This window comes from Anser anser (assembly GCF_964211835.1).
Source record: "Anser anser genome assembly, chromosome: 1".
Taxonomy (NCBI): Eukaryota; Metazoa; Chordata; class Aves; order Anseriformes; family Anatidae; genus Anser; species Anser anser.
Window position 1 is genome coordinate 114824065 of NC_139720.1, and position 26655 is coordinate 114850719.

General features: G+C 38.2%; 1 protein-coding gene across 2 annotated transcripts in view; it reads left to right on the forward strand.

Moving 5' to 3' along the window:
• The window catches only part of DYRK1A (dual specificity tyrosine phosphorylation regulated kinase 1A), a 91645-nt gene that overhangs the window by 59724 nt on the left and 5266 nt on the right, over positions 1-26655 (forward strand). For both annotated transcript variants that reach the window (XM_083801157.1, XM_083801158.1), the window contains exons 3-11: positions 5092-5291; positions 16504-16596; positions 17676-17864; positions 18609-18756; positions 21934-22220; positions 24310-24456; positions 24850-24990; positions 25276-25582; positions 25845-25969. In XM_083801157.1, the coding sequence (XP_083657283.1) occupies positions 5092-5291; positions 16504-16596; positions 17676-17864; positions 18609-18756; positions 21934-22220; positions 24310-24456; positions 24850-24990; positions 25276-25582; positions 25845-25969 (1637 nt within the window). The remainder of the gene's footprint in view (positions 1-5091; positions 5292-16503; positions 16597-17675; positions 17865-18608; positions 18757-21933; positions 22221-24309; positions 24457-24849; positions 24991-25275; positions 25583-25844; positions 25970-26655) is intronic.

Genomic DNA, 26655 nt, shown 5'->3' on the forward strand with positions numbered 1-26655 from the left:
GTCACCCTCCATGTTTGGAAAAGGAACATGAAACACTGTGAATGTATGTGGATTTTTATTATTGTATATGAATTTGATATATAATCTGTGGGCTTTTTTACAAGGCATAAAGTATGCATTATATGTCCTGTGTTTAGCCCAAGCACTGACTGCATAGACCTTACAATGTCCCAGCCATAGGGAAAACTTTGGTTGAAATTTTCATGTTTTTAGGCACCAAAGTTAAAAGACCACACTGCACACATTTTAGAAAACTCATTTAAAATGAAATTCTTATCAAATTACTTGAGAGATCTGCTTCAGAGATCTGCTTCCACTGTGCGAAGGTGCTGCTTTAAAGAAATAAACCCCACCTTCTTCCATATGAGAGGCCTGTCCATTTCTGCAGTATCTGTATTTTCAGAGAGTTCTGAGTTATGAACCTCTTGAGGTTATAACTTAGTTTTTCTCTATTACCACATTTATGCTATTGGTCCCCTCTTAAGCTTTTTCTTCTGGTTGTCGTTACAGTGGTTTGCTCGTACAATGGCATAGTATTTTATTAATGCTCGCTTCGTACTCACTTGTTACTTTCCAAAGACAGTAAATTTACAAAAGACGAAAAAGTTACTCCTGTTATTAATTATATTTTGCTTGTATTATGGTCTATGGAATATGACTAATGAGATACAGTATTCTGAACAGCTTCACTTCAAAGAGCTGTTACATTCGCAACTATAGGAAATAATGCTGTCAAGGCTGAAACAAGGGATGCCTTCTGGAGTTGGACCTTCTTGTCATAACAAGTTCTGATACAGTCTCGTCAAAGGCAAACATTATTTTCATAATATCAAATTGGCTTTTCAACTATATGTTTTTATGCTATTCCTTGACCTAACACATAGGTAAACCCCATTCTTTAGGTAATTCTACCCATTGCCAATCTGCAATGTTTTCCCTTAATTTACTTCCTTTCTTAGAGATCTTGGCGTGCTTTTTCTGTCACTTTGTTTCTTTCTCAAGTTGCTTCTTCAAGTGCCATCGTTTCATGATACAGTGGTTAGAAAACAAAATTGATGATTGACTACAACTTGTTCCTTAGATATTTCTACCCTGTAGTATGGATGTGTGGTGTGTATGAGCTCCGCTGGATTCTGGTACCCTCTTGGTGTCAATGGATCGGTTCACTTTCTGAATGTCTAGAGCTCCAGAACTTTGGCGATTGTGGGGTTTGTGAACCTCAGTTAATATTCATTAACCTCAGTTAATATCCATGCCAAGAAACGCTCTTTCTTCTAGAGCTGGCTCCTCAACTTAAAACTAAAGAAGTCAAGATTTCTATTCTAGCCAATTCTTAATTCTCCCCTCATTTCTTCCTAATATTATTAGGTGTTTCTTGGCTCATAGTAGTATGCAGTACTGAGGTTCTCTTGGGCTTAGTTTTTTGATTGCAGGTGTCACGGAACAAAGTCTGAAATCTAATGAGGTCAAGTGTTTCATCAAGGACCATATCCTGAATATTGCTAACATTGCTTGTTTTTTGATGATAGCTAACACTGCTCTCACTCAGGAAGAGAAATCTGTGAACTTCTGTGTCTCCATTTCAGTGACAGTAAGAAATCGTAAAGATGGAAATTACTTGGCTACTGATCTTTCAGAGCATATAGTTAATGGTTCTTAAACTTTTCACCCAGGTGGTTCATGCTTATTGCTATTTTTTTTAAGGGTTGAATACCGCCATCATCACAGAGACTATTAAAATGTCTCTCTCTTTGGAAAAAGAACACACTATATAACCAACCAGTTTCTACTTGTCTGTTTCTAACAGGCTTCAGTTCATCAGGCTGTAGGCAGGCTCTTGTATTTAATAGTGTCCCCTTTTCTGAGATTCAGTGTTACTCCGTGAAATTGTTTTACATTTCTAGCACAGAGCAATAGCCTTATAAAAAAGTTTCTTGTTGGAGACAATTTTGATTGATGTACGTTGACATCATTGTTTGTGTATGACTTACCTCCAAGCAAATAGTTAGTCACAGACACTGAACATCCAAAAAAAAATTAAATTGAATGAGTAAGTTATTTGTCAAACTGGTTCTTAGTGAAGCTTTCTTTGTGATTCAGCTGTCCAATCTCCTTGTCATAAGTCATGAAATTCATCTTTCTGGGACACTGCTGTTGAATTAACAGAGTTGATCCATGTGACAGTCTTCAGCTTGGAAGACCAGAGATGCAACAGCCATATCATCCTGCTAAAGGAATCAGGAGGGAAAGGGTCTACCTGCCTAAAAAGTTTAAAGCTGATGTGAAGCAAGCGTTCTTTTGGGGGCTAAGTATACTTCTAACCCTTTTCTATTTTTTTTAAACCGTGTCCAGTGTGTTATTCGTTTTATCCTCAGATTTGTTGTGATCTTTTGAGTGAGTGTCAGAAGATACCATGGGGTCAAAGTATAAACTAGAACTCTGCGTGGGATTTTTGTATGTGTGAGTTTTCTGCTTTTTAGGGACATGTGCAAGTGAAGATTTTTTAAAATGAAATTTGTTTTTATTAAGTTATCTAATTTGCTAAGCGTCACATCTAGTATGCTATTGGGAAACTTGCCTGGGGTTTAAAAACAACAACAACAACAAAGAAGGAAATAAAACTTTACAAGTAGAAGGGTCTAAAATTTATTATAAACTAATATTTTTGACGATCTGTTAATGGTGACAATCCGTTGCTCAAACTGTAAGTGTACATAAGACATTACTTGGAATGTTACTTTACAGAAAAATATACAAATGTTTTTAAAAGTTTGCACTCAAATATTTTACCGATATTTTCACCGTCTTTAAATGTTGGAGGACGGTTTCACTTTCAGAGCTTACTAGGATCACAAAGCAATATTTAATGGATGTTTTACAGAATAGTTAAGAGCAATTTATTGTGCATAGAATCACAGGATCACAGAATAGCTTGGGTTGGAAGGGACCTTAAAGACCACCCGGTTCCACCCCTTGCCATGGGCAGGGACACCTCCCACCAGACCAGGCTGCCCAAAGCCCCATCCAGCCTGGCCCTGAACACCTCCAGGGATGGGGCACCCACAGCTTCTCTGGGCAGCCTGTGCCAGTGCCTCACCACCCTCACAGTAAAGAATTTCTTCCTAATACCTGATTTAAATCCCCCCTCTTTTGATTTAAATCCCCTTGTCCTGTCACCACACTTTCCGACAAAGAGTCCCTCTCCAGCTTTCCTATAGGCCCTGTTTAGGTACTGGAAACAATGTTAAGCTTACTTAGTTCATAATGTTTTTAGGTCAAGAACTTCTTTATTTTGTTTCTGTTTGTACGATTGTCTTGACTCTTGATGTTACCAGAAGCACCACAATGCACACAAAAGAGTTGTTTTCATATATCATAGTTAATTTGTGATTTTTTTTTCTTGCTTTGGTTAAGTGTTTGAAGATTTAATGAAGCTTGTGGGCAATGTGGGCTTGTGTTCATCTTCTGGAGCAGTTTTTGTTAGCATTTTAGTAGTACCGAATTATAACACTTAAAAATACCAGTTATCTGTCAGTAGGTATTTCATGAAATAATTTTATTTCACCCATTTTTAGTAGTAGTGATTGTACAGTACTTAGTTTTTCTTATTTATAGATGTTTGAATATTATTTCAAAGGTACTTAATAAATAACTTTTTCTGAAATGATCTTAGTTTAAAATGGTGTTTTATTTCATCCCATGCAATTCTTTTACTGCCCTACTGGGTGCTGAGTCAATGACATGCTGTCACTTTCAGTATTTTATTTTTTCTTAACTTAGAACAGGTGGTAAGTTGAGCAGTCAGTTATTTTTATGGAACTCAAACTGAAGCGAGATGTTCATCTACTGTTTTCTGCTGATGATATTTTCTTGCAAGGTTTTGATTGTAAAGGAAATGGGGTTTCCCCTTGGTGGTTAAGTAGATTACTCATCTCACATTTTGCTTCTAAATTTAATGTTTACCAATAATTGTGCTTCCAGAGTTTAGATTTTGATTCCACTCATCTTCCTTCAGTAGTGATGTTGACTTCAGTGTGCCTGGCTGCTTTTCCCATCGTGTTCTCTATTAGGTTGTCCCAGTATGACATCCGTTTAGAGAGTTTTCCCATTCTGATGTAGTCAGCAAAAAGTAAAAGGATAGATGTTACACGTGGAACATGCCAAACTTTAATTAACAGAGAAAGACAACTAAATTGTACTTTAATTTTGTCTTCTGCTGTTGGAGAGCAATGATGATACAAGCAGACTGTGAACCGATTAAATGCCATATAATATATCTAAAACAACAGCTGAGAGGTGTTGGATCTTTCCCAGTTAGAGGCAGTTTCTGTGCCTGTGGTATTTGGCATTTTTAAGTATGTTATGGAATATAATACCTTGGCCGTGCAGTTTGTCATTCTCCTGCAACTTGACACCAAGCTTTTGGCTTGTCTCTTGCTTTGTGGTTAGTTCTTGCAGTCTGATTTCACCTTCCCAAAAAAGAATTAATTGAAGTTACAGTGCTTGCTACCTGTAGTCCAATGAAACTCAACTGTAGGAGTCAAAAAGCTGAGTGGAAGCACAGTGTACATTGGAAGAAGAGTGGAAGTTAAGAATGTAGGCTAGTGATCTAAGTAGTTTGTAGGAAACCATAGCCATTGAGGCCAGAAAATAAAAGCTGGGCACTAGCTTTTCTTTTCTTTTGGTAAAATCAGTCCAGAAAGTTGTTGTAAACACCCTCTGAAGACAGAATCTGAGTGATTTTCTGCTTTTCTTGGAAATCCACATGTGAGATTCGTATCTTTGAAAATAACCGCTGCCAAAGTCCAGTTATGACACCTAGGTGAAGATGTTAGAGATGGGCTGTTAGGGATAAAAATGAATAAATGATTAATGAATGATGTGTCACAATTGAAATGGAAAGAGGTACTTCAGCTAAACAATCTTCATATGGGGATAATTTCTGGGTTGATTGTGTATGACAACTCTCGTGTATATTAAAAAATGGTGAAAGTGTTTATGTGCTCTGTGAGCTAGGAGATGGAGACTAACTCAGGTAAATATTTCAAAGCCATTGAATTTGTATTAAAAACTCACATTGTCTTTTTACAGGAGGAGAGACTTCAGCATGCAAACCTTCATCTGTTCGGCTTGCACCATCGTTTTCATTCCATGCTGCTGGCCTTCAGATGGCTGGACAGATGTCCCATTCGCATCAGCAGTACAGTGATCGTCGGCAGCAGAACATAAACGACCAACAGGTTTCTGCCTCATCATACACTGACCGAATTCAGCAACCTCTAACAAACCAGGTAAGTGATAGCCAAAAAATAAGTCATTTTAGATGTAGTCATTCTTTCTTTGTAAATGACAGGATCAAGGCAGATTTTTTTTTTTTAACTGACCAGCTCCTGACTCTTCAAGGATGGGTGGACGAACCAGAAGCTGGTTTTAGATATCTAGTGCATATTTGTTGTAGTCATTCCAGTTCTAATGTTTTTGAGATAAGAGGCAAGGAAGATCATCCAAGTCAAATGGAAAGAGTCTAATAGCAACTTTGTTCAGTGCTGTTTGATGTTAGAATGTGATTGTTTTATTACTTGATTTAATGCCGAGTGTTTTGATGCAGTTAATGGTTAGTATGTTTGAAATAGAGAGGTTTGCACAAAACACACTTTATACTAGGAAAGATAAACTTTTTATAAAACAAAAAGCAAAATACACAGCTATGATAGCACTGAGATTTTACTACTACTACTTTACTACTTACTATCACAAAGAGATAAAGTGAGCGCAGTTAGGGAAAGTGATTACAGGTGCTTTTGAGCTGTCAAGATCAGTGTTTTTTCCTTACTGCTTTTTTGGGATGCTAGAACTGCTGAAGTAGCTTCTTAACTAATAGCAGTAGCCACAAAAGCTAGCATCTCCCTGTGTAAAAGGTAAGTCTTGCTTTCTTTAGAGGGGCACAGCCCAGTGGTGTAGACTTCAGCACAGAAGTGTTTCAAAACTTAAAATCCAGAAGTCTTGTAAGTCGTAGTTTCAGAATTTGATGCAGGGTAATGAGGCATTCCATTTAAAAAGGATGGAGACTGAAGTCTTTTGCTGCTGCCAGATTTATGTCTGTTCCTCTGTCCAAGGTGGCTTCGGTAGAAAAATCTGCAGTACTACCAAGCGGTACCCTGTTGGTATTGCTCTGTAGGATGGAGCTTGTGCAGAAAAAGATTAGGGGGAACGGAATATTCAAACTAAGTGCCAGGATATTTGATACTAAGATTTGGAGAGCTGTAATGGCTAGGGCTCTGTGAAGAATGGCAAAGTGAATGGAGCTGGCAAAGGAAGTTTTTATACTTTCATGTGAGCCATTCAGTAGGAGGAATAAATTTGGTCATATATAACAGTATTTAGCTTGAGAAATTTGCAAAGATTTTTTATGAGACTTTCTTTAGGCTAAAGGTCCCCCAAAACCTTCACAGTGAAGTTAGTGAATCAGTCTGCCAAATAAGAAAATTTTGTGTTCCTTAAACCTTTCCAAGGGTACTCACCTAAGTGTTATAATCTGGCATCACATCTGCGAGCTTTAGTGTACAATAGTGTTTAGTTATTTTCGAACCGAAAAGCAAAATCATTGAATTTTAGGGTGTATCACCATCCCTTGTCATTTTTGATTGCAATGGCTTTAAAATGGTAGTTGAATAATAGAAAGCTGAAGAATAGCTTTCAGAGAGTAGCCAAGAATTGTTGTTGACCAAAAAATGCAGCCTACCAAGAGGAGGATGTAAATACTAGGGAAAAGGTGGTGGATGGTTCTGGGAAGAAATGATCAGTTGGCCACCTTCTGGGAAGGACAATCAAGCTGTCTTTGCAACATAAATAGTATGTTAGAATCAATATTTTTATTTTTCCAGTTCCATCCTGTTTTTTTTTTTTTCTGTACTGTAGCTTCTGTCTTACTATTTTACTATAACTGCATTGAAGTCCTCATAGTCCTCTGCCTAAGCAGCTGTGGATTGAGCTCCTTTAATCCTTTGCAAGTAGCTTTTAGTTCCATGGACTTTGATTATGGGCAACTTCTTGAAGTCTTCTGCCTTCTTGTTTTTCACAACTCTTTCTTTTTTCTTTCTTTTTTTTTTTTTTTAAATTCTTGTGATTCTCCTACCAATATGCCACATAGAGAGTTACGGAGGTTCTCCGTGGGCCTGTTGAGGGGAGTCTCAATGTCTCTTTGCCTTTGCATGTGTTTTTGGTTAATCTCATCTGCAAAACCAAATTCAGCTAACATCTTTATTCTGGTGACTCAGATAATCTGCTCTACACCTTGTCTCTGTGCAAGCAAAATTCTCATTCTTTCTCTTTTATAGCTCTTTTGTTAGATGTCTAGCTGTCAGTTCTAGTTCATCTTGATTAAAACCTAACTCTTATTCTTGTATCTTCTTAGAAAAGCTGGGAACCTCCATTGTGGAAGGCTTTGTGCTTACATTTCTCCACTGCTGTGGACAACGCTATCATCTTGTCTTTAAGTCAGGATGAAATCTGCATACCATCTAGGTTTTCATGGCTAAACAATACATACCTCTTACACATTCTTTCTTGATGGCTCTTCTACAGAAAACCTTTTTATTCATGGTATTGCCTTGAATGGTCTGCAACTTGTTTCTCTCTGTCCTGCATATGTCAATTCTGAACAACTCGTGCAGAGATCATTTTTTGAACCATCTCGGTGTAGTTGTTTTGTTCCTCTGTTGGAATCCCACCATCAGCCATTAGTTCTTTCTGTTGTCAACTGCTCGTCTGTTACTAAAGCCTGGAACACCAGACTAGCCTTTTAGTGATGGCAAACTCTACCCAGTCTCATAGTCCTAGAATATCCCGAGTTGGAAGGGACCCATAAGGATCAAGTCCAGCTCCTGGCCTCACACAGGTCTACCCAAAAAATCAGACCATAAGGTGGTATACGTCAGTTTTCAAGTACGTAAGGTTAAAGGAGATCATGTTTTTAATTTGGGCAGCAAATGTGATTTAAAGAATTTGACTTACACGTGCACAAGTACAAGAACAAAAATGACCCTGTGTTAAATAAGGAGTGGGATGAATTTCTGTTGTAGAGGGCTTAGTTGATTTGTCTAATTGCTGTAAAAAACAGCAGAAAGGAAAAGGTAACTTTCAGCAGATCCAGGAAGGATAATTCTTACAGGGTAAATCCTTTTAATGTGATGTTTTGCACCCCGTTAGACAAGAAGTTAGGTCTCAGCTTCAGTTTCTGAATTTCCTGACTCAGCAGTGGCCACCCGCAGCCTAGGTGACTGACTCCGCTTTGGTGCCACCAGGTGCAGCATCCTAAATGTAGCCCGTTTGGGTGTCAATGCCCGCTGGATAGACATCAAGTTGCCAGCCCTTTTGCTGGCCACACCGGGAAGGGAAGCGGGGGTCTCCGGCTGCCCGGCAAAATCCTTTTCCGAGCTCCGGCCACCATCTGCTGGCCAGAGCCGAGCACTGCACTGCCAGCTTGGGACCGCCGCAGGGGCTGGTGCAGGTGTCTTCTGCGAGGGAAGCCTTCCCTCCCCTCTCCTCAATACTCCCTGGTTAGAGTAAACTCAATTCTCACCGAGTAAAAAAACTGTTATATAATTTGTTGAGCAGCCCAGCGTATCTTTGAGAATCCTGAAGTGAAGGAGTTGAGAATGTAAGTGTCAAAAAAGCTGATCGCTACATTTGCCAAACTTCGTAAGGAGGGTGTTTCCTTCCCCGTCCAGTCCAGACAAACCTGACTTGCTTGAAAGTACAACCCAGGAAGAAGTCTCGTTTTTTTGGATCCTGAAAATTTGTAGAATGAATAGATATTAAAATAGATAATAAATATTTAATAGCATATAGTATTTTCTCTCAGAAAATAAGTTTCTTCAGGCTGCTGCCAGGTAATAAGGATAATGTTTGTCAGTTGCTTAAAGTAGCTGTTAACTTCTGGCATTTAGAACAGCAGCACTTGCTGTAAGCAATGTCATTTTGATAAATAGCAAAGATTAAAAAATCATAGAATGGTTTGGGTTGGAAGGGACCTTAAAGACCATCTAATTCCAATTCTCTGCCACGGGCAGAGACACCTCCCACCAGACCAGGTTGCCCAAAGCCCCATCCAGCCTGGCCTTGAACCCTTCCAGGGATGGGGCATCCACAGCTCACAGTAAAGAGTTTCTTCCTTAAATCTGCTTTAAACATGCCCTTTTCTAGTTTAAATCCATTATGCCTTGTCTGTGGCTGTACTCCCTGATGATAAAGACTCCTTCTCCAGGTTTCTTATAGGCCCTCTTTCAGTCCTGGAAGGCTGCTCTAAGGTGTCCTTGAAGTCTTCTCTTCTTTTCTTCAGGCTGACCAACCCCATCCCTCTCAGCCTGTCTTGATAGGAGAGGTGCTTCAGCCCTCCAAGCCTCCTTGTGGCTGTCCTCTGGACTCATTTGAATGCTTCCATGTCCTTCTTGTGCTGGGGACCCCAGAGCTGAATGTAGTGCTCCAGGTGGGGTCTCACGAGAGCAGAGCAGAGGGAGAGAATCACCTCCCTCGCCCTGCTGGCCACCCTGCTTTTGATGCAGCCCAGGTTGTGCTTGCAGCCCCAAAGAAAGCCACATTGCCCGCCTCACGTTGAGCTTCCCGTCAACCAGCACCCACAGGGTCTTCTCCTCAGGACTGCTCTTGATCTGTTCTCTGCTCAGCTGTGTTCATGTTTGGGAGTGCTCCGGCCCAGGTGTAGGACCTTGCACTTGGCCTTGTTGAACCTCATGAGGTTCACACAGACCCGCCTCTCAGGCCTACCCAGGTCCCTCTGGATGGCATCCAGTGTGCTGACCGCACTTCTCAGCTTGGTGTCATCGGCAAACTTGCTGAGGGTGCACTCGATCCCAGTGTCCATGTCACCAACAAAGATGTTAAACAGTGCTGGTCCCAGCACTGACCCCTGAGGAACACCACTCACCACTGGTCTCCACCCGGACACAGAGCTGTTGACCACAACTCTTTGAGTGCAACCATCCAGACAATTCCTTACCCACTGAGTGGTCCGTCTGGCAAATCCGTGCCTCTCCAATTTAGAGGCAAGGATCAGTGGGGCAGTGTCAAATGCTGTGCACAAGTCCAGGTAGATGATATCAGTTGCTCTTCCCCTACCCACCAATGCTGTAACCCTGTTGTAGAAGGCCACCGGGTTTGTAAGGCACTATCTGCCTTTAATGAAGCCTTGTTGGCTGTCTCCAATCACCTCCTTATTTTCCATGTGCCTTAGCATATTTTCCGGGAGGATCTGCTCCATGATCTTGACAGGCACAGTGGTGAGATTGACTGTCCTGTATTTCCCTTGGTCATCTTTTTTTTTTACTGTTTTTAAAAATGAGGGTTATCTTCCCCCTTTTCCAGTCAGCAGAAACTTCAGCGGACAGCCACGACTTTTCAAATATCACGGACAGTGGCTTAGCAACTTCTTCTGCCAGTTCCCTCAGGACCTGTGGATGTAACTCATAGGTCCCTTGGACAATGATCTCCCTTATGTTTTTCTTTTCTTTTCTCTTTTTTCTTTTCTCTTTTTTCTTTTTTCTTTTTTTTCTTTTTTTTTTCTTTTTTCTTTTCTCCCCTCCCCTCCCCTCTCCTTTTTTCTCTTTTCTCTTTTCTGTTTTTCATTTTATTGCCAACTGAGTCATTTTTTTTTCTTCTTCAAGTTCTTGCAATGATTTTCATTCATGACCAGATAACAAGGAAGCTAGTCCTTGAATTTTAATTCATTGTTTTTATTCCCACTCTGTCCTCCTTGTATTTTGATTTGTAATGGCTTGTGGACCATATTCTGGTATTTTATGAATCAATTACAGTTGCAGATTAGAGGTTAGAAAACAGTAATGACAATTTATCTTAAAGTTATATAAATAATGTTTAGTTTTATGTTACCCTTAAAATATTATTTACATTATCTTTTCTTACACCTATTGCTTAATGGTTATGGTGGCTGAAGCTTACTCATCTCATCATTGGCAAGGAACAAATAACAGGAAGATATACTTCAAGGCCAACCAGATTGCTTTGTTTTTCCATTTATTTACAAGGTTTATATTACAGTTAAATACTTCCAGCTCTCTTCTTCCCCCCCCACCCTGTGGTCAAGTTTAAGGCTCTTGTTTCCCAAAAACTGCTGGATGGTAAGGGTTTTCTCTGCATGCTGGGCCTGCTGGCAGGATGGGGTCCTGCCCTTGGCTATGTGGTCTTACCTCTCTGATAAGTGCCAGAGCCCGCTTCAGGAAAGCAGTAAGAGGATGTGGCCTGGAGTGAATAGAAGAGATGAGATCTCTGGGACCTTTACTCCTTTAGCAGAAACAAGCAGTAATATTTCTTTGTCCTGTATGAACTGGTTGCATCTTGAGAGTTCAACGTAGCCTGATGTTAATAACAGATAAGAGCTTAAAAGTTTTTACAACTTCAAACAAGTGTTTATTTTGTGCTGTGATAGTGTTTATCTTCATGGATACTCAGATTGCCCCAAACTTTTTTCAGTTAAGTACAAAAGAGTAGAAAATTGATTTACCTGATAAGGAAGTTGAGTTGAGATTCCTGGGCAGAATTTGGTAACAAATTCCAGCAGTTTAGCTTTCACAAATCACCTGGGATTCAAAGGTCAGTCTGACAGCTAAACATTTTTGTTTGTATAAGTATCTAAGATCACTTACCACCTGCAAAATTCTTGATTTTGCTGACCAGATTGTTGGACAGGGATTTTACTGATTACAGCTAGATCATTGGAAAGTTAATGTGTTCAAGCGGGCAGCAGCAAATTCTTAGTTACTTCAGCTACCTAATCATTGACGTAATTATTAGTGGTGGCCAGACTTCACCAGACTGTAATGAACGTGAGCATGCATTTAATTTCAGTAAAAGTATTTCCCTTACTTTCCCTCTATCTCAGATTTTTGTTTAGAAGTAATTCTATGTTCTGGCAACAAGAATTTCATTTTTGTTTGTTTGTTTGTTTACCCCCCATTTCTCTAATTCTCTCCACCATCTTCTATTCTATTCTTTTGAAAATGGTTGGGCTGAATCAAGCAGTATAAAATCTTGGAAGATGACCCTTTTTTACTTGCCATTTTTATGTAATTATTTAACTTACAGCTTGTCTGCTGCTATTACTTTCACTCATTAACCTTATTTATTTAGGGAAGGAAGCCAGAAAAGGAGGGAAATACAGAACAAGTCAGTGATGGAAATTCTGTCCTTACCTGCACATAGTTCTGACTCTGAGTACAGTCACTTTGAAGAGTCCTGGGTATCTCTGGTTCTCTGTCTGGCACATGCTTTTTTTTTTTTTTTGCCATAAGTCATTTTGTTAAAAATCTGGTTTGCTGTATGTTACGTGTTATGGAGAAATGTTACAGTGGCTTGTGGTTATATTAATTAAACATCTGTTTTGTTGACCCTCTGGAGATACCATCTATTATGTGGCTGTCTGCCATGACAAGGGATTAGCGTTGACTTCCTATCTTATATTGTTGTGATGCAAGAAGAGTTTTAAATAGCAAGTGGCATAGGAGATGAGACTGGTCTGTTCAGTTCTTTAATATGTAGGTCATAACTTTTAACAAGAATTCCAACTGTAATCTTTATAGAATAAAGTCTCATTATTTCTTCTTTTTGTGAAATGAAACTTGGACAGTATACAGCCAGAATCCCTCCCTCCCTCCCTGTGTACTTGGAAGTAGTTTTTTTTTTTGTTGTTTAATATCTGAATTAGAGCACATATATATCTGCTGATAACTCCCCTTAATCAAAATGAAATGCATTTTGCAATAAACAGTGCCATCTGTTTTTAGATAACAAAGTATATGCCCAAAGAGAGAGAGAAATTATACATAGAGAGTGCAAGTTATCTGTTCCTTCATTCAGGAAACCTCAAAGACTATTATAGGTAAAATAACACACTTGAATTAAAAGTCAGAGTTTATTTTGAAGCATGATTTATCTCAAAAGTGGTGTGAATACATGTAAATGGGGTTCTTAGTTGCCTTTTTTGTGTGTTTATTTGATTCTTCCTTATTTAGACTAGTTACAAGTTGCTTCTCAACAGTTAAGAAAAATCAAATTTCAGTTCCTTACTTGTAGTTTAGTTTTCATCATGCTGCCATTCCAGGTAGCTGTACTAATGCTATGAAGGCATCAGTGTGGACCAGTCAGAATGCAGTGGATATTTACTGACATATGTAACTGTAATGAAAGTAGTTTCTTGTCTCTTAGTCTTTAAATATCTTTTGATTTTGTTCGATCTTCAGGAAGATCTGAGGTTGCAGTGTTGCTGTCTGGCCACCAGATAGAGACTGGAGCTTGCAAAATAGGATTTAATTTTTTTTCTGCCATTGAATGTTCTTTAAAACCAAGAGGGAAATTGTTATTACCCCAATGATGAAGAATTTATGAGTGTTACTGTGTAAAATGGATAATGAGCGCTTTGTTCCGTAATCCTACATCACCAGGAAAGAACGGAGCAAGAATCTCAAGAAGAATCTTGGAGGAAGAAGAAGGGAATGTTAAAAATTTTACAGTGTAACAAGGGCAGGAAGAAAAGGTCAACTCCCTCTCCTCTCTCACCCAGACTTTCTCAAGAACCCAGAATAGCAAATTAATATCTGTTAAAAAGTTCATACAGGTCAAGTGAGTCCTCAGAAATATATGATTGTCTAAATGCACAATTAAAAGAACAGTTTTCAGACAGGATCCTGGCTATGAACAACATTACAGGTAGCCTGCAGAATTTTAATTATTTGTGATTAGGGAACAGCATTAAATTATTATTTTTTCCCCCTAGCATTGAGATTAGATTATTTTTTTCCCCTAAGTAAGGAAATCTGACTTCTAAATTAGAAAATAAACATGAACATTTCTTGTACAAATTCCCTTTCTAAGTTAGAGCAATCTTATGTCTGAATTGTTGATCTGAACTCTTGAGTTCTTCTGTCCTTAGGCTGTTTCCTCAAGACATTAACCTGCAGTACTGAGGACTTTGGTGGTCATATCAGCCTAGGTGGGAGAGTGGGCTTTGCAAGCATTTGTGCACCAGTTTCTTTTACCAGCAAAATCTACCAATGTTACTATGTTCTAATAATTTCTTTAAATCAAATTCAGAAATTTGAGGGAAATTTTTGCATTTCACAAGCCTGTGACAGTGATGGTTGTGATTAGGACTAGATGCTCTTGAGGTGTTTAGCGATGCACCGTAAGAGAACCAAAAATGATTGCATTTAGGTCTGATTCATTTCATGATTAACATCTGTTTGACAGATGAGAGGAAGGAACAAAAATATTTTGGAAACGTCAAATGGTTTGTTTAGAAAATTTTAAAACAGACCTTCCTGATGTATACAGAACGGTCACGGGCTTGTAGTCAAAATGAATTAAGGGCTTAATTTGTTAAAGCTGCTGAAAGGAAATTGATGGTAGGGGGCATATCCAAAAGTGAATGGATTAGAGCAAACATCTAGGATGTACGTGGCTTGGGTTAAAAGTCCCTGAGGAAAGTTTAACTGGATTACATTGTCTCTGAGAAAGTCTCTAATCAGAAAGCCTGGAAGTCAGCAGTCTTGCATGGATGCAGAAATGTTATGTAGACATAGTTTGAGTGGTGTGTGTCAGGACTGTGATTTGCAGTTCAGGCTCTGCTGAGCCTGTGGCTGTTGGGAGCCCCAGCCTTGCACAGATGCAATCAGGTTGCTGGCAGCTTCTTGGCTTTTTTGCGCTATTTAGCTCTCAAGCTCATTCATGATCTCTCTCAATCTCTTGTGCACTCTGTCTCTTTTGTTTTTCTTGGGTTATTTCTTGGGTGTCTGCTTGTCCGCAGGAAGAGAATGTGAGCTTAGCTTTCTAGTGTGGGGTTGTCTGGGTACCTGGGCTCAGATACCCAGACTCTTTCTTACATCTGTTTGTGAAAACCTTTTTGGGTCACTTCAACATATTTTATTTTTATTTTTGGTTCTTGAGCAAAACGAAAAAAAAAAAAAGCTATTTGCACAGCCACAGTCAGAAGTTTTAAGCAGTACTGTAAAAGACAGAGGAGCAGTTGTACTTTTCCAGTTCCTTTATTAGTTCAGCAATACTTATATATAAATCAGTTTCATTATTTTTGTTGACAGCTTATGCTCTTTCCGCAGCTCTGCAGGAGGCTGAGTATCAGTTCAGCTGTAATGGGAGGCAGCAGATGAGATTAAGCACTTGGAAGTGAAGAGAGTTATGAGCCTAAGCATGTTTGCTGGTGTGAGATGAGATGATGTGAGGTGAGAGCTGGATGGCTGAGTGTGGTGGCTAGATCTCTTAGCACAGGGTATGAAAGGAGCTTAACCATGTGAAACAAGCTGAGTAATGGGACTTGCTGTGTGGTTTCTTCTCATTGGGAAGAGGAGGAACGGAGAGAGGCAGGCTAGAGGACCAGTCACACTAACTAAATTCCTTGCCCTCTGTCCCAGCTCCCCATCTGACACACTGTTCAAGACAGGAGTTGCCAGAGTTTGTCTAGTGGCACATTTGTGCTAAGTAAGCATATGCTGGACAGGTAGCCAGATTTAGCTACATTGCATGGTTTCTTTATTTTTTTTTCTGCTTTTTCTTCACTGGTGACGCTCCTTGCCTCCACCTTGACACTTGGAACTTAATCTTTCAGGAACTTCCGAGATTTCAAACAAATCCTAAGGAGGAATGGACATTGTATGGACATTGTTTGGTAGATCCAGAAGCTATATGGGACATGTCTGCAAGGAAGAAGGAGGCATACAAATAACTGTTTCACACATAAGTCCTATTTCTTTAGGAAACCAATATCAAAAATATACTACTGTTGAAGATGTTCTTGTTTTAAAAGTAGTCAATGTTAGGAAACACCACTGAGCAACATACACATCTTTTCAGGGATGTTGTTTAAAACTTTAAAAGCAGGTATGGTGTTGGTGAGCGTGCTTTGGATTTCTTTGGATTTATAGACTAGTCAAGGCAATATCATTGCCTTGATACTGCAAAGCATACTAGACCTGAGTTTCTTGGTTTGGAATTTAATGTAGTTTTAATGTGGCAAATTGCCACAGTTCTCCAGAAGGCATACTCGTTAACTTCCATTTGTGGTTTGAATGCAGCTGTACATTAAATACACTTTCAGTTCATGTATCAGTCATGAGGTAAAGCAGTAATGTCAGCATGTTACTACTCGGTGTTATCAAATGAGACGTATTTTTAACTAAAGAAGACTGTTTATAGGGATTAAACCTGTTAGGTGTACTGAGGAGAGGTAGGCATCTTGAGTTTTATTTATTTATTGTTGAATAAATGTATTAAAAAGTAACTGCACTAAATGTTACTTTCTTTGGTTCCTGTATTTGTTTTTCTTTTCCTTGTCAGCTCAAATAAAAAGATGTTACAGTGAAAAACCTCATTTCTGTGTAGAGTATCTCAATTTAGTGAAGTGATTAAATATAATTAAAGTTGATGCTTATTTCTAAAATGTCTAATATTGTCATATTACAGAGGCGGATGCCCCAAACTTTCCGTGATCCAGCTACTGCTCCTTTAAGGAAGCTCTCCGTAGATTTGATTAAAACATACAAGCATATTAATGAGGTAATGGCTCCAGCTATCTTTGTTTTGTGTATTGATATGAATTTATTGTTTGAAATATGTTATTAAGTATATTTTCTGTGAATCGTACTGCATCTTCTGCTGGCATTATTTTGGATTCTTTCTTGCAGAGTGAACTCATTTGATCGTAAACTAAAGAAATCGTACATTATTTTATTAGAGCTAAAATGACTGCAAAGTACAGAAGTATTTTTATACCTGTTGTATGCCAGTTTGTTCCTGTTACGTGGAGGACAGTAAAAGAGAGAGAAAATCTAGCCCACCCCCCCCCCCCCCACCCCCCCCCCCCTTCGGTGCCCCCTATCCCCCTACCCCACCCCATCTTAAGTAATATCATTTTCGAAGTTCTTTGGTTATTTGAAGCATCCATAATCTCAGAATCAGAATCGCAGAATCGTCTAGGTTGGAAGAGACCTCCAAGATCACCGAGTCCAACCTCTGACCTAACACTAACAAGTCCTCCACTAAACCATATCACTAAGCTCAACATCTAAACGTCTCTTAAAGACCTCCAGGGATGGCGACTCAACCACCTCCCTGGGCAGCCCATTCCAATGCCTAACAACCCTTTCAGTAAAGAAGTTCTTCCTAACATCCAACCTAAACCTCCCCTGGTGCAACTTTCGCCCATTCCCCCTCGTCCTGTCACCAGGTACGTGGGAGAACAGACCAACCCCCACCTCTCTACAGCCTCCTTTAAGGTACCTGTAGAGAGCGATAAGGTCGCCCCTGAGCCTCCTCTTCTCCAGGCTGAACAAGCCCAGCTCCCTCAGCCGCTCCTCGTAAGACTTGTTCTCCAGACCCCTCACCAGCTTGGTCGCCCTTCTCTGGACTCGCTCGAGCACCTCCATGTCCTTCTTGTAGCGAGGGGCCCAAAACTGAACACAGTACTCGAGGTGCGGCCTCACCAGAGCCGAGTACAGGGGGACAATCACTTCCCTAGACCTGCTGGCCACACTGCTTCTTATAATACAAAGCACTAACATTTTTGAAATAGCTGGCTTCATATAGCTCTGTATTTTCAAAGGTAACTGAGTAAGCAATATACTTTTCATGTTTAGGTTTACTATGCAAAAAAAAAGCGGCGGCATCAGCAGGGCCAAGGAGATGATTCCAGTCATAAAAAGGAGCGAAAAGTTTACAATGATGGCTATGATGATGACAACTATGACTATATTGTAAAAAATGGGGAGAAGTGGATGGATCGTTATGAAATTGACTCTTTAATAGGCAAAGGATCCTTTGGACAGGTAATGTATATCAGCTCTGCAATCTGTAATTTGTGTGAATGATAATATGCATATCATTTAAAGTGCCATTCTTATTTCATTTTGAAATTCAACTCATTTTTTTCTTAATTCTACTATGCTGAAGTGCCTGCTCAAGGCATTTGTATTTTGTGCTGTTTCTTGTTACCACATATAATGTTTGAATATACTTCAGTATATTTAAATTGGTAATGTGCTTTGCAAATGAGCAAATCTTCAGCCTTTTGCCATCGTTTCACATTTTTAGCTATTTGTTTTGGGTTTTTATATTAAAACAATGGTCTAATGCTAGGGATAACCTATTCTTTACAGTAATGTTTGTTTTTACTATTGGTATTTGTAGTCAAGGCTTGAAGAAAAAGTCTGGAAGGAGGATGGAGCTTTTCTTTTATGGAGCTTTTCTTTTGTTTTATTTGTTAGGTTTTTTCGTGTTCTGCAAGTCATTTTACAGTATTGTTTTTGTTGATTTACTGCTTGCATTTGGGTACAATACTTGCCTTAGTCCAGCTCAGTGAAGCCTTTGCTCTATTTTGCAACACCACTTCAGTAAACTCTGTGTTATCGGTTGTGGCTTTATTGTAGTATCAAGCAAGAAAAGAAATTTAACTGGAAAGAACAAAAGTTGTAAAAATTTTCTATAAATTCTGATATGTTTAAAAAGGGTTTTGCAGAATTTTCAAAACTTGAGCAGAGAGATATCTTACATATTTGATTTTTCTATTTCAGGTTGTAAAGGCTTATGATCGAGTGGAACAGGAGTGGGTGGCTATCAAAATAATTAAAAACAAGAAAGCTTTCCTAAACCAAGCGCAGATTGAAGTGCGACTGCTTGAGCTTATGAACAAACATGACACTGAAATGAAGTACTATATAGGTATTCAAATATTTTTCTTAATTTTTATTTAATCAAACTATGAATATTTTAGGTTTTGATATATAGTGTAGGGTGCTGCAACTAATGGTTTGGTGCTAACAAATGAAATAATACAACTTTTAATAGTAGTTTTCAGTGTAAATTAACTTGCATAAGCAACAGATCACTGCAGCAGGACTAGATATAGAAGAAAAACATATAAAATGTTTTGGGATAACAGATAATATGAAATAGGTAGTTTTATGGCTAGCTTGTTCATTATTTTTTGATTGTGCTTGTTTAAAAAGCTCAAAATTTCATGTAACAAAACTGAGATAAGACTTTTGTAATAGTTAAGACTTGCCTATTTAGATCTCAGAAAATATTTCTAAAGCTTATAATTCTGACTATTCCTGTAGACTGTCATGCTATTCCTTGAGGTTATTATTATAATGCTAATTGAACTTTCTAGTCATGATGAAATTAAGTTGGTCAGCTCAGGTAAAAAGTTTTTTAAATCCTGTCTGTTCTCTGAAGTGGAGCATTGGGCAAAAATGTGATGGAAGGACATCATGTTGTAAAGAGATGGAAAACTGTGAGAGATAATTTAAGAAATGAAACTGTTTTTAAACATTTTTATCTTAGTTTGCAGGAGCTGAAATACTAACAACTATACTCTTCAGGTTTGCATGTATATATTGGATTACTAATTTTTCTTTCTGTAGTTTATAAAGAAACCCTGAAAATAATGTTAGTACACATTGCTGTTAAATTATCTGATGACTATTCAGTTACATTTTAACTTTTTTATGGAGTATTACCCTTATAATACATTTTATGTATACAGTTTAAAAGTTTTTAATACATTTTTAACTTTATTAGGAACATGCTTATATAAAACAGAAACTAAACTTTGCATCCTACTATATCAAAAAAGATATTTCAGGAATGTTAAAGACAGGAGCAGTTTCAGATTAGTACGGAGCAAATAAAAACACTAGAGCTATCACCAAATGAATAAACTCTTAATTTAGATTTTTAGAAAAGTATATAGCACCACATAAAATGAGATTTGACTAAAATTTCATATGTCTAACTGTGTGACTTGAGATGGTTTAATACAAAGTGCAGTATTTAAGCAAAAACAAAAGTTTTGATAATTTTGAGCAATAGAGAAATGAATTACTGCTTTTGTTTAAGCAGACACAACTAACTTTAATAGTTTTAGGCTTGTATCAAGTTGATTTCTGAATCTATTAAGATATATTTCAGTAGTTCCACTTTTTTTTTTAATCACTGTATTTAACAAGCATGGTAGCATTAGTAAAGGTCAAAAAAAAAAAGGCAAAGAGATCATGTTTTGAATGAATACCATGTATTGCATGTGATGCAAAAACTGAGATCTATAGGTGCTTCTCTTTATCCTTGCATAGACTTGCAGGTGCATGGTGCTGAGAGTGGTTGAATAAGGCTGAAAGCATTGCAAGTATTACAATATACTGTGTGGTATAAAAGGAAGACTTCAAGATGTGTGTGGTTAAGTTAGGAGACTGGTCTGTAGAATATAGATATATACCTTGATTTTTAATGACATAAAGTGTAACTGTGTATACTTCTGCCAGGTCTTCTCTAGTAGCTTCTAGAGGACTACAGGAATGCATTAAGGTATTCAAGTTTCAAGGTAGCAGAGTTGAGGATAAATGTTCAAATGCGACGTCTTCACTGCAGGAAAGGTTTGGCAAGTTCAGCTCTTACCCAGACTATTTGAGCTGTGTGGCACTGCAGGTGGTACTGGTAGAGCTGGTCAAGTAGCATGCTGGTAGTTGAAAATTAGTCGGAGTACATGTTGTTTCTTGCCAAGTTGGCAGGTTCAGCGAGGTGCTGTGGGGAGGAAGGGGTGTATGGTGCAGGAAGACCACAAGCACATGAAAAGGTGCTGGTGCTTTTGTGGTGGTAGGGTATTGGAAATACATTAAAGAGGAGAAAATGCAAAAGGTCTAAACAATGAAGTATTGCGGGAGTTGGCATCAGGATGGAAGCAAATGGTATCATTACAGGTTAGTTGTAAGGGACACGTGAAGAACTGGCTTATAATAATGAGGAAAATAAAACTCGATGGGACACCATGTAATTACCTTGACTGAAAGTCTGAATGCTGACTGTGCTAATATTGGTTCAAGATTTTATTGTGACAAAGAGGGGTTATATTGCTATTTATCTGAAGATTGCAATGTTTTTTTCCTATTTAAATTTTCTTTTGCTTGCGGAGACCAACCTGAATAAGAACCTGGCAAATCCTGCTTGCTTCTAAACAGATGATTTTTTCACGTATTTCATGAAACAGATTGATTAGATTTGGATTGGGTTTGTTGCTTTCATAATTTTGAAATTACGTCTGGTTGAATATAATGCCTTTGGGATTGTGATTGATTTTATTAATTGAAGTAGTCTATTGAAGTCATGATTTATAAATTGCAATAATATACTGGTATGTTTTAAATTACTCTGGCATTCAAATAATTTCTCTGTAAATGTAAAGGGAATTCCTGATACATAATTTAATCTAAAGTGTGATATCTGCTTTACTGTTGAGAATGCTGTTGTAAGTACACTTTTTTCCAGTCTGCTTGGACTTAAATACAATTTTAATTTTAGGAGGGTGGAGAAATGAACTCTTCACTGGAAAAGGTCCAAAGTCTCGTGATTAAGATTTTTTTGCGCACAATTTGTACTGCTGTTTGTCTTTTTTGCTGATGTTTTTACTTAGATATGGCTGTTGCTAGTTTATTGAAAACAGAGATTAGTTGTGAATATCACTGTAGTTCTCCACTTCATCTGAATCTAATTTTGTTTGGAATTCTATGTTATTTTTATTTTCCACTATTTTTTCTTGCCTTTGCTAATGGGGGAGTGATATATTCATTTTGAAAAATTTCTCTTCTATTTTTTAAATCACTTTTTTGGTTAATGTAGCTTTACTGAGTTACACCTGCTATATGAAAAAATCCAACAACCCATACCCTGGGCATAGCAGAAATGTTTTGTAAATAATAATAGATCTAGAAAAAAACACCACAATATTATCTTACGGGTCAATCTCCTGCATATTGACTGAAACGTTTAAGCATTGTATTGTAATTTGTATGTAATATGTACCACACAGCATATGTATTAATTATTTTCTTCCCTTTTTTAAAGTGCATTTGAAGCGCCACTTCATGTTCCGAAACCATCTCTGCTTAGTCTTTGAAATGCTGTCCTACAATCTGTATGATCTGTTGCGGAACACCAACTTCAGAGGTGTCTCATTGAATCTGACAAGAAAATTTGCACAGCAAATGTGCACTGCACTGCTTTTTCTGGCGACTCCTGAACTTAGTATCATTCACTGTGACCTAAAACCTGAGAATATCCTGCTCTGTAACCCCAAACGAAGCGCCATCAAGATTGTTGATTTTGGCAGTTCATGTCAACTTGGACAGAGGGTGCGTATGGGTAGAAATTCTAATTATGCTGTTATTGGATACATGTGATAAACTTCCCATCTTTCTTTTCTCCTTGATTATATTTTTACGCAGTGTTAACGCAAGTGGCATCATCACTTGATTGTAGAGGTCTGCAGTGGTGCAGTGCTCTTAAATATAATACTTCTTTATTATTTTCTTATTTCATGATGCATTTAGTTTCTTCCACTTTAAGATGTTACCTATTTAGTGTGCCATGGAGATAAGACACTATCTGGGAGTTGAGACAGTGTAGTATTTGGCTCTTAAAGATACTGCTTATAACCAAACACATTTTTACAAACACTTTAGTAAAACTGTGGGAAGATTGGATTGAGTTCACTGGTGGTACTACTATGAGTAAAGATGCATACGTGCAAAGTGTTTCCAGGACAAATTGTTTTCTTTAGATTAGGGTAGATTTAGCCTAATTAATAACTGTCCAAAATATTTGTGTTTGTATCCTGTTGTTCATGTGCTTTGAAGATGAGTGCATTTTTGATCTGAGTTGTTAGTTTCTGTCTAGCATAGTCAACTAGCTCTGTATTTACTTTAAGAAACATTAAAGTATATACAACAGCTATTAAAACCGTAAACAGTTATGGTTGGATGCCAAAGACTGTTTTCTTTAGGAAGAAGAATTATATTCCTCAAATGTTTGATTTGCACTCACAGTTCATTGAAAAGTTCATCAGGATGTACTTACTGTTCATTGTGCACTGTATAGTCTAATACCAATAGACACTTTTCTGGTTGAATGAATCCTATTTGGTGGAATGATTGACCACCTGTATTCAGGGTACCTTAGCTTTAGTTGTTTACACTGAATACAAATTGTTAGCTAGAGAGGTAAGGAAACTTCTATAGACAGAAATTAGACTTCCACTTTTTTTTTATTTTTCTTCCTTGGAAAGAGGCTTTTGAACCTTGCCAGGTCAGCTGTGTGCCTTTGGTGGTTTTATCTATAAATATATGAATGATATCCTTTTGCTATGAGAAAACTGGATGTTAAACAAACAAACAAAACACCTGCTAAATCAGACTTGCTGTAAATCTGCAGCAGTTGCAAAAAAGATGTCAGTTCAGATGTCAGTAATAATGAAGATGATATCACTTTATGAAGAGAATTAAAAGACCTCATGGATTGACTGAATAGAAAGTGGTGAGGCACAAATTTAGGATTAATAAAATTAATTTTCTCTACTAAGTAGAGACATCTGAGCCTAGGAAGAAAATGAAGGGAAGACAAATGAGATCTAGATTGTATAGGTCAATAATAAGATAATTTTGAGGTGCTAGAAAACACAATTAAAAAAAACCTTTGTGCAATTTCACAGAAAAGTTAACTTAAATAGAAGTAAGTAAACATTGGCACCTTTGTGGAAAGTACTGGATAAAATTTTGTGTTAATTAAAAGATAAAGTACAGTTCTGTTTGGAATATTTTTCTTTGGTTGTTTTCTTTTTAAGGGTTTTTGAGTTTTTTTGTTTTGTTTTTAAGATCTTTCTTTTTTGTTTGTTTTGCTTTGTTTCTTTTTTGTATATGCCCATGTTTAAGCCAGTCTTCAGATCTAGGATCAAGACTGAAATTTCTGACTTGTGAAATGAGCTGGATAGTTGGGGGTGATTCCAGCTGGAATCACCTGGTAATTTCATTTCATGACAACATAATTGTTGCTTTTGATTTTTTTTTTACTATTGGTTTTGTCTGAAGTGTTATGTGGTTCTGATGTGGCTTCTGGAATAGTTTTTATTTGAATGTTACCAGACTAAAATTTTGTTGTGCAATTATCTGTAATTGCATGAGATTACACTCATCAACCGTAAAGTGTAAAACATTGTAATTGTGAGTGAATTTGCACTTTTTTTTTTGTGAGCAAGAGTTGGTATTTTTTTAATAATTAACATTTAAATATTTTTATAAATTTGTAACATACTTTTAGTATCACTAATACCTTGTCTTTGCTTTCCCCACACTGAAAGTGTATTTTATTGTAATTATGTTTTGTAATACAGAATCATAATAGTGCTCTTTGGATGCTGTGTATTATCTTTAAATGCTTTTATTTCAGATATACCAATATATCCAGAGTCGTTTTTATCGATCACCAGAGGTGCTACTGGGAATGCCTTATGATCTTGCAATTGATATGTGGTCCCTTGGGTGTATTTTAGTTGAGATGCACACTGGAGAGCCTCTTTTTAGTGGGGCAAATGAGGTATGCAGCTATTATACAGTACAAGTAATTTGATCTTTTTTATTCGTTCTGATAATGATACTCATCTGTTGTTATAATGGTTAAATTAGGGAAGTCTAATAATTCTAAAATTCATGAACATCAGTAATAGCAATGTCTTTTGTTAGAACTCTAAATTGCTTGGTAATAATTTTATGTTTCTAGGTTCACTTCTCCCCTGATCTTCCCCACAGATCCTTGTTCACTAATTTATTTAGTTAATATTGAATTTTTCTTAAACTTGAAATTAATTCAGAACTTAACTTGTGTGGGTAGTTAACATATGCTTCCCGTGTAACTATAGAATATTGGACTCTATTGCACTACTCATCTATCTGTCCCATGTTATTCATAAATATTCTTCCTGCGGAACAGGTGGATCAAATGAATAAAATAGTGGAAGTTTTGGGGATACCGCCTGCCCATATCCTTGACCAAGCACCAAAAGCAAGGAAGTTCTTTGAGAAGCTGCCAGATGGCACGTGGAACTTGAAGAAGACCAAAGATGGAAAAAGGGTAGGTTATATAGTTAGGACGACAATATGGACTATCCCTTTAAAAAAAATAAATTAAATAATGGTGAGATATTGCTTTGTTTTACATTGTCTTACTAAAAATGTAGCTTTATTGTTGTTTATTATTATTCTGAGTTGTAAGACAGGTTGATTAAGTAATACTTTCTATAGTGTTGAATAGTTTCTTACTTTGGTTTGACTGCTTCACTTTTATGGCATGTTTAAACTACGCACATCCAAGGCTTAGTGTGTAACTTGATTTCAATAATTTCTAATTTCTCAACAGGAATACAAACCGCCTGGAACTCGTAAGCTTCATAATATACTAGGAGTTGAAACAGGAGGACCAGGTGGACGTCGTGCTGGGGAATCGGGTCATACTGTAGCTGACTACTTGAAGTTCAAAGACCTCATCTTAAGGATGCTTGATTATGACCCTAAGACACGAATTCAACCTTACTATGCCCTACAGCATAGTTTCTTTAAGAAAACAGCAGACGAAGGTACCAACACAAGCAACAGTGTGTCTACGAGTCCTGCCATGGAGCAGTCACAGTCTTCAGGAACCACCTCTAGTACATCTTCAAGCTCAGGTGAGGTTTTCTTATTAAATTATATTTCTGAATCGTGTCGAAGGAGTCTGTCCCAGAGTCTGTCCCAGATGACAGACTTTTGTTTGGCATTTGTTTATTGGCTGGAACAAGTAACTGCTCCAATGAAAAGTTATAAGTAGATTTACAAAAATGTGAGTGATAGGTCCTCTGTTTTTTATCTTGAAGCTATTTAAATCTGTATGTTGTCATTGTTTTACAGCTTACTGTAAATTTTGTATCTCGTGTTGCTGTGATTTTATAGGTGGATCTTCTGGGACAAGCAACAGTGGAAGGGCACGGTCAGACCCCACACACCAGCATCGACATAGTGGTGGACACTTCACTGCTGCTGTTCAAGCTATGGACTGTGAAACACACAGCCCACAGGTATGCACAAGTAGAGCTTTGTCTGATTTATACATTTTTTTCTGAGAATATTAAATCCCTAAAAATAGTTGTATTAGGTTTACATGGCGAGGTTTTGGAACTGGGGAGGTGCAGGGGTGGTCTCTGTGAGCAGAGCCCAGCAGCTGCCCCATGTCAGATCAGAGCCAGCTCCAGCCAGCTCCAAAAGGGACCCACCGCTGGCCAGAGCTCAGCCAGGGAGTGACGCTGTGCGGGCCTCTTGGGGAGCACATTGAAGAAAGGGGAGGGAGTGGGGAAAGTTGCACAGCAGCAACTGGGAGAGAGGGGTGAGAAAATGTAGAAACAACCCTGCAGACCCCAAGGTGAGTGCAGCAGGAGGGCAGGAGGTGCTCCAGGCAGGCAGCAGCAGTTCCCCTGCAGCCTGTGGAGAGGCCCCCGGTGGAGCAGGCTGTCCCCCTGCAGCCCATGGGTCCCACATGGAGCAGATCTCCACGCTGCAGCCCGTGGAGGAGCCCCCGGTGGAGCAGGTGGATGTGGCCTGGAGGAGGCTGCGGCCCATGGAGAGCCCCCGCAGGAGCAGGCCCCTTTTGTGTAGTCCCCTTCTTGTGTAGTCCTTCGTATGTTAGGTCATTCACTTAGTCAAAAGTACTGTAGGTAGCTGTAAAAATTTCCAATAAATTCTGTGGATGCAAAGGTTTTGTATGAGT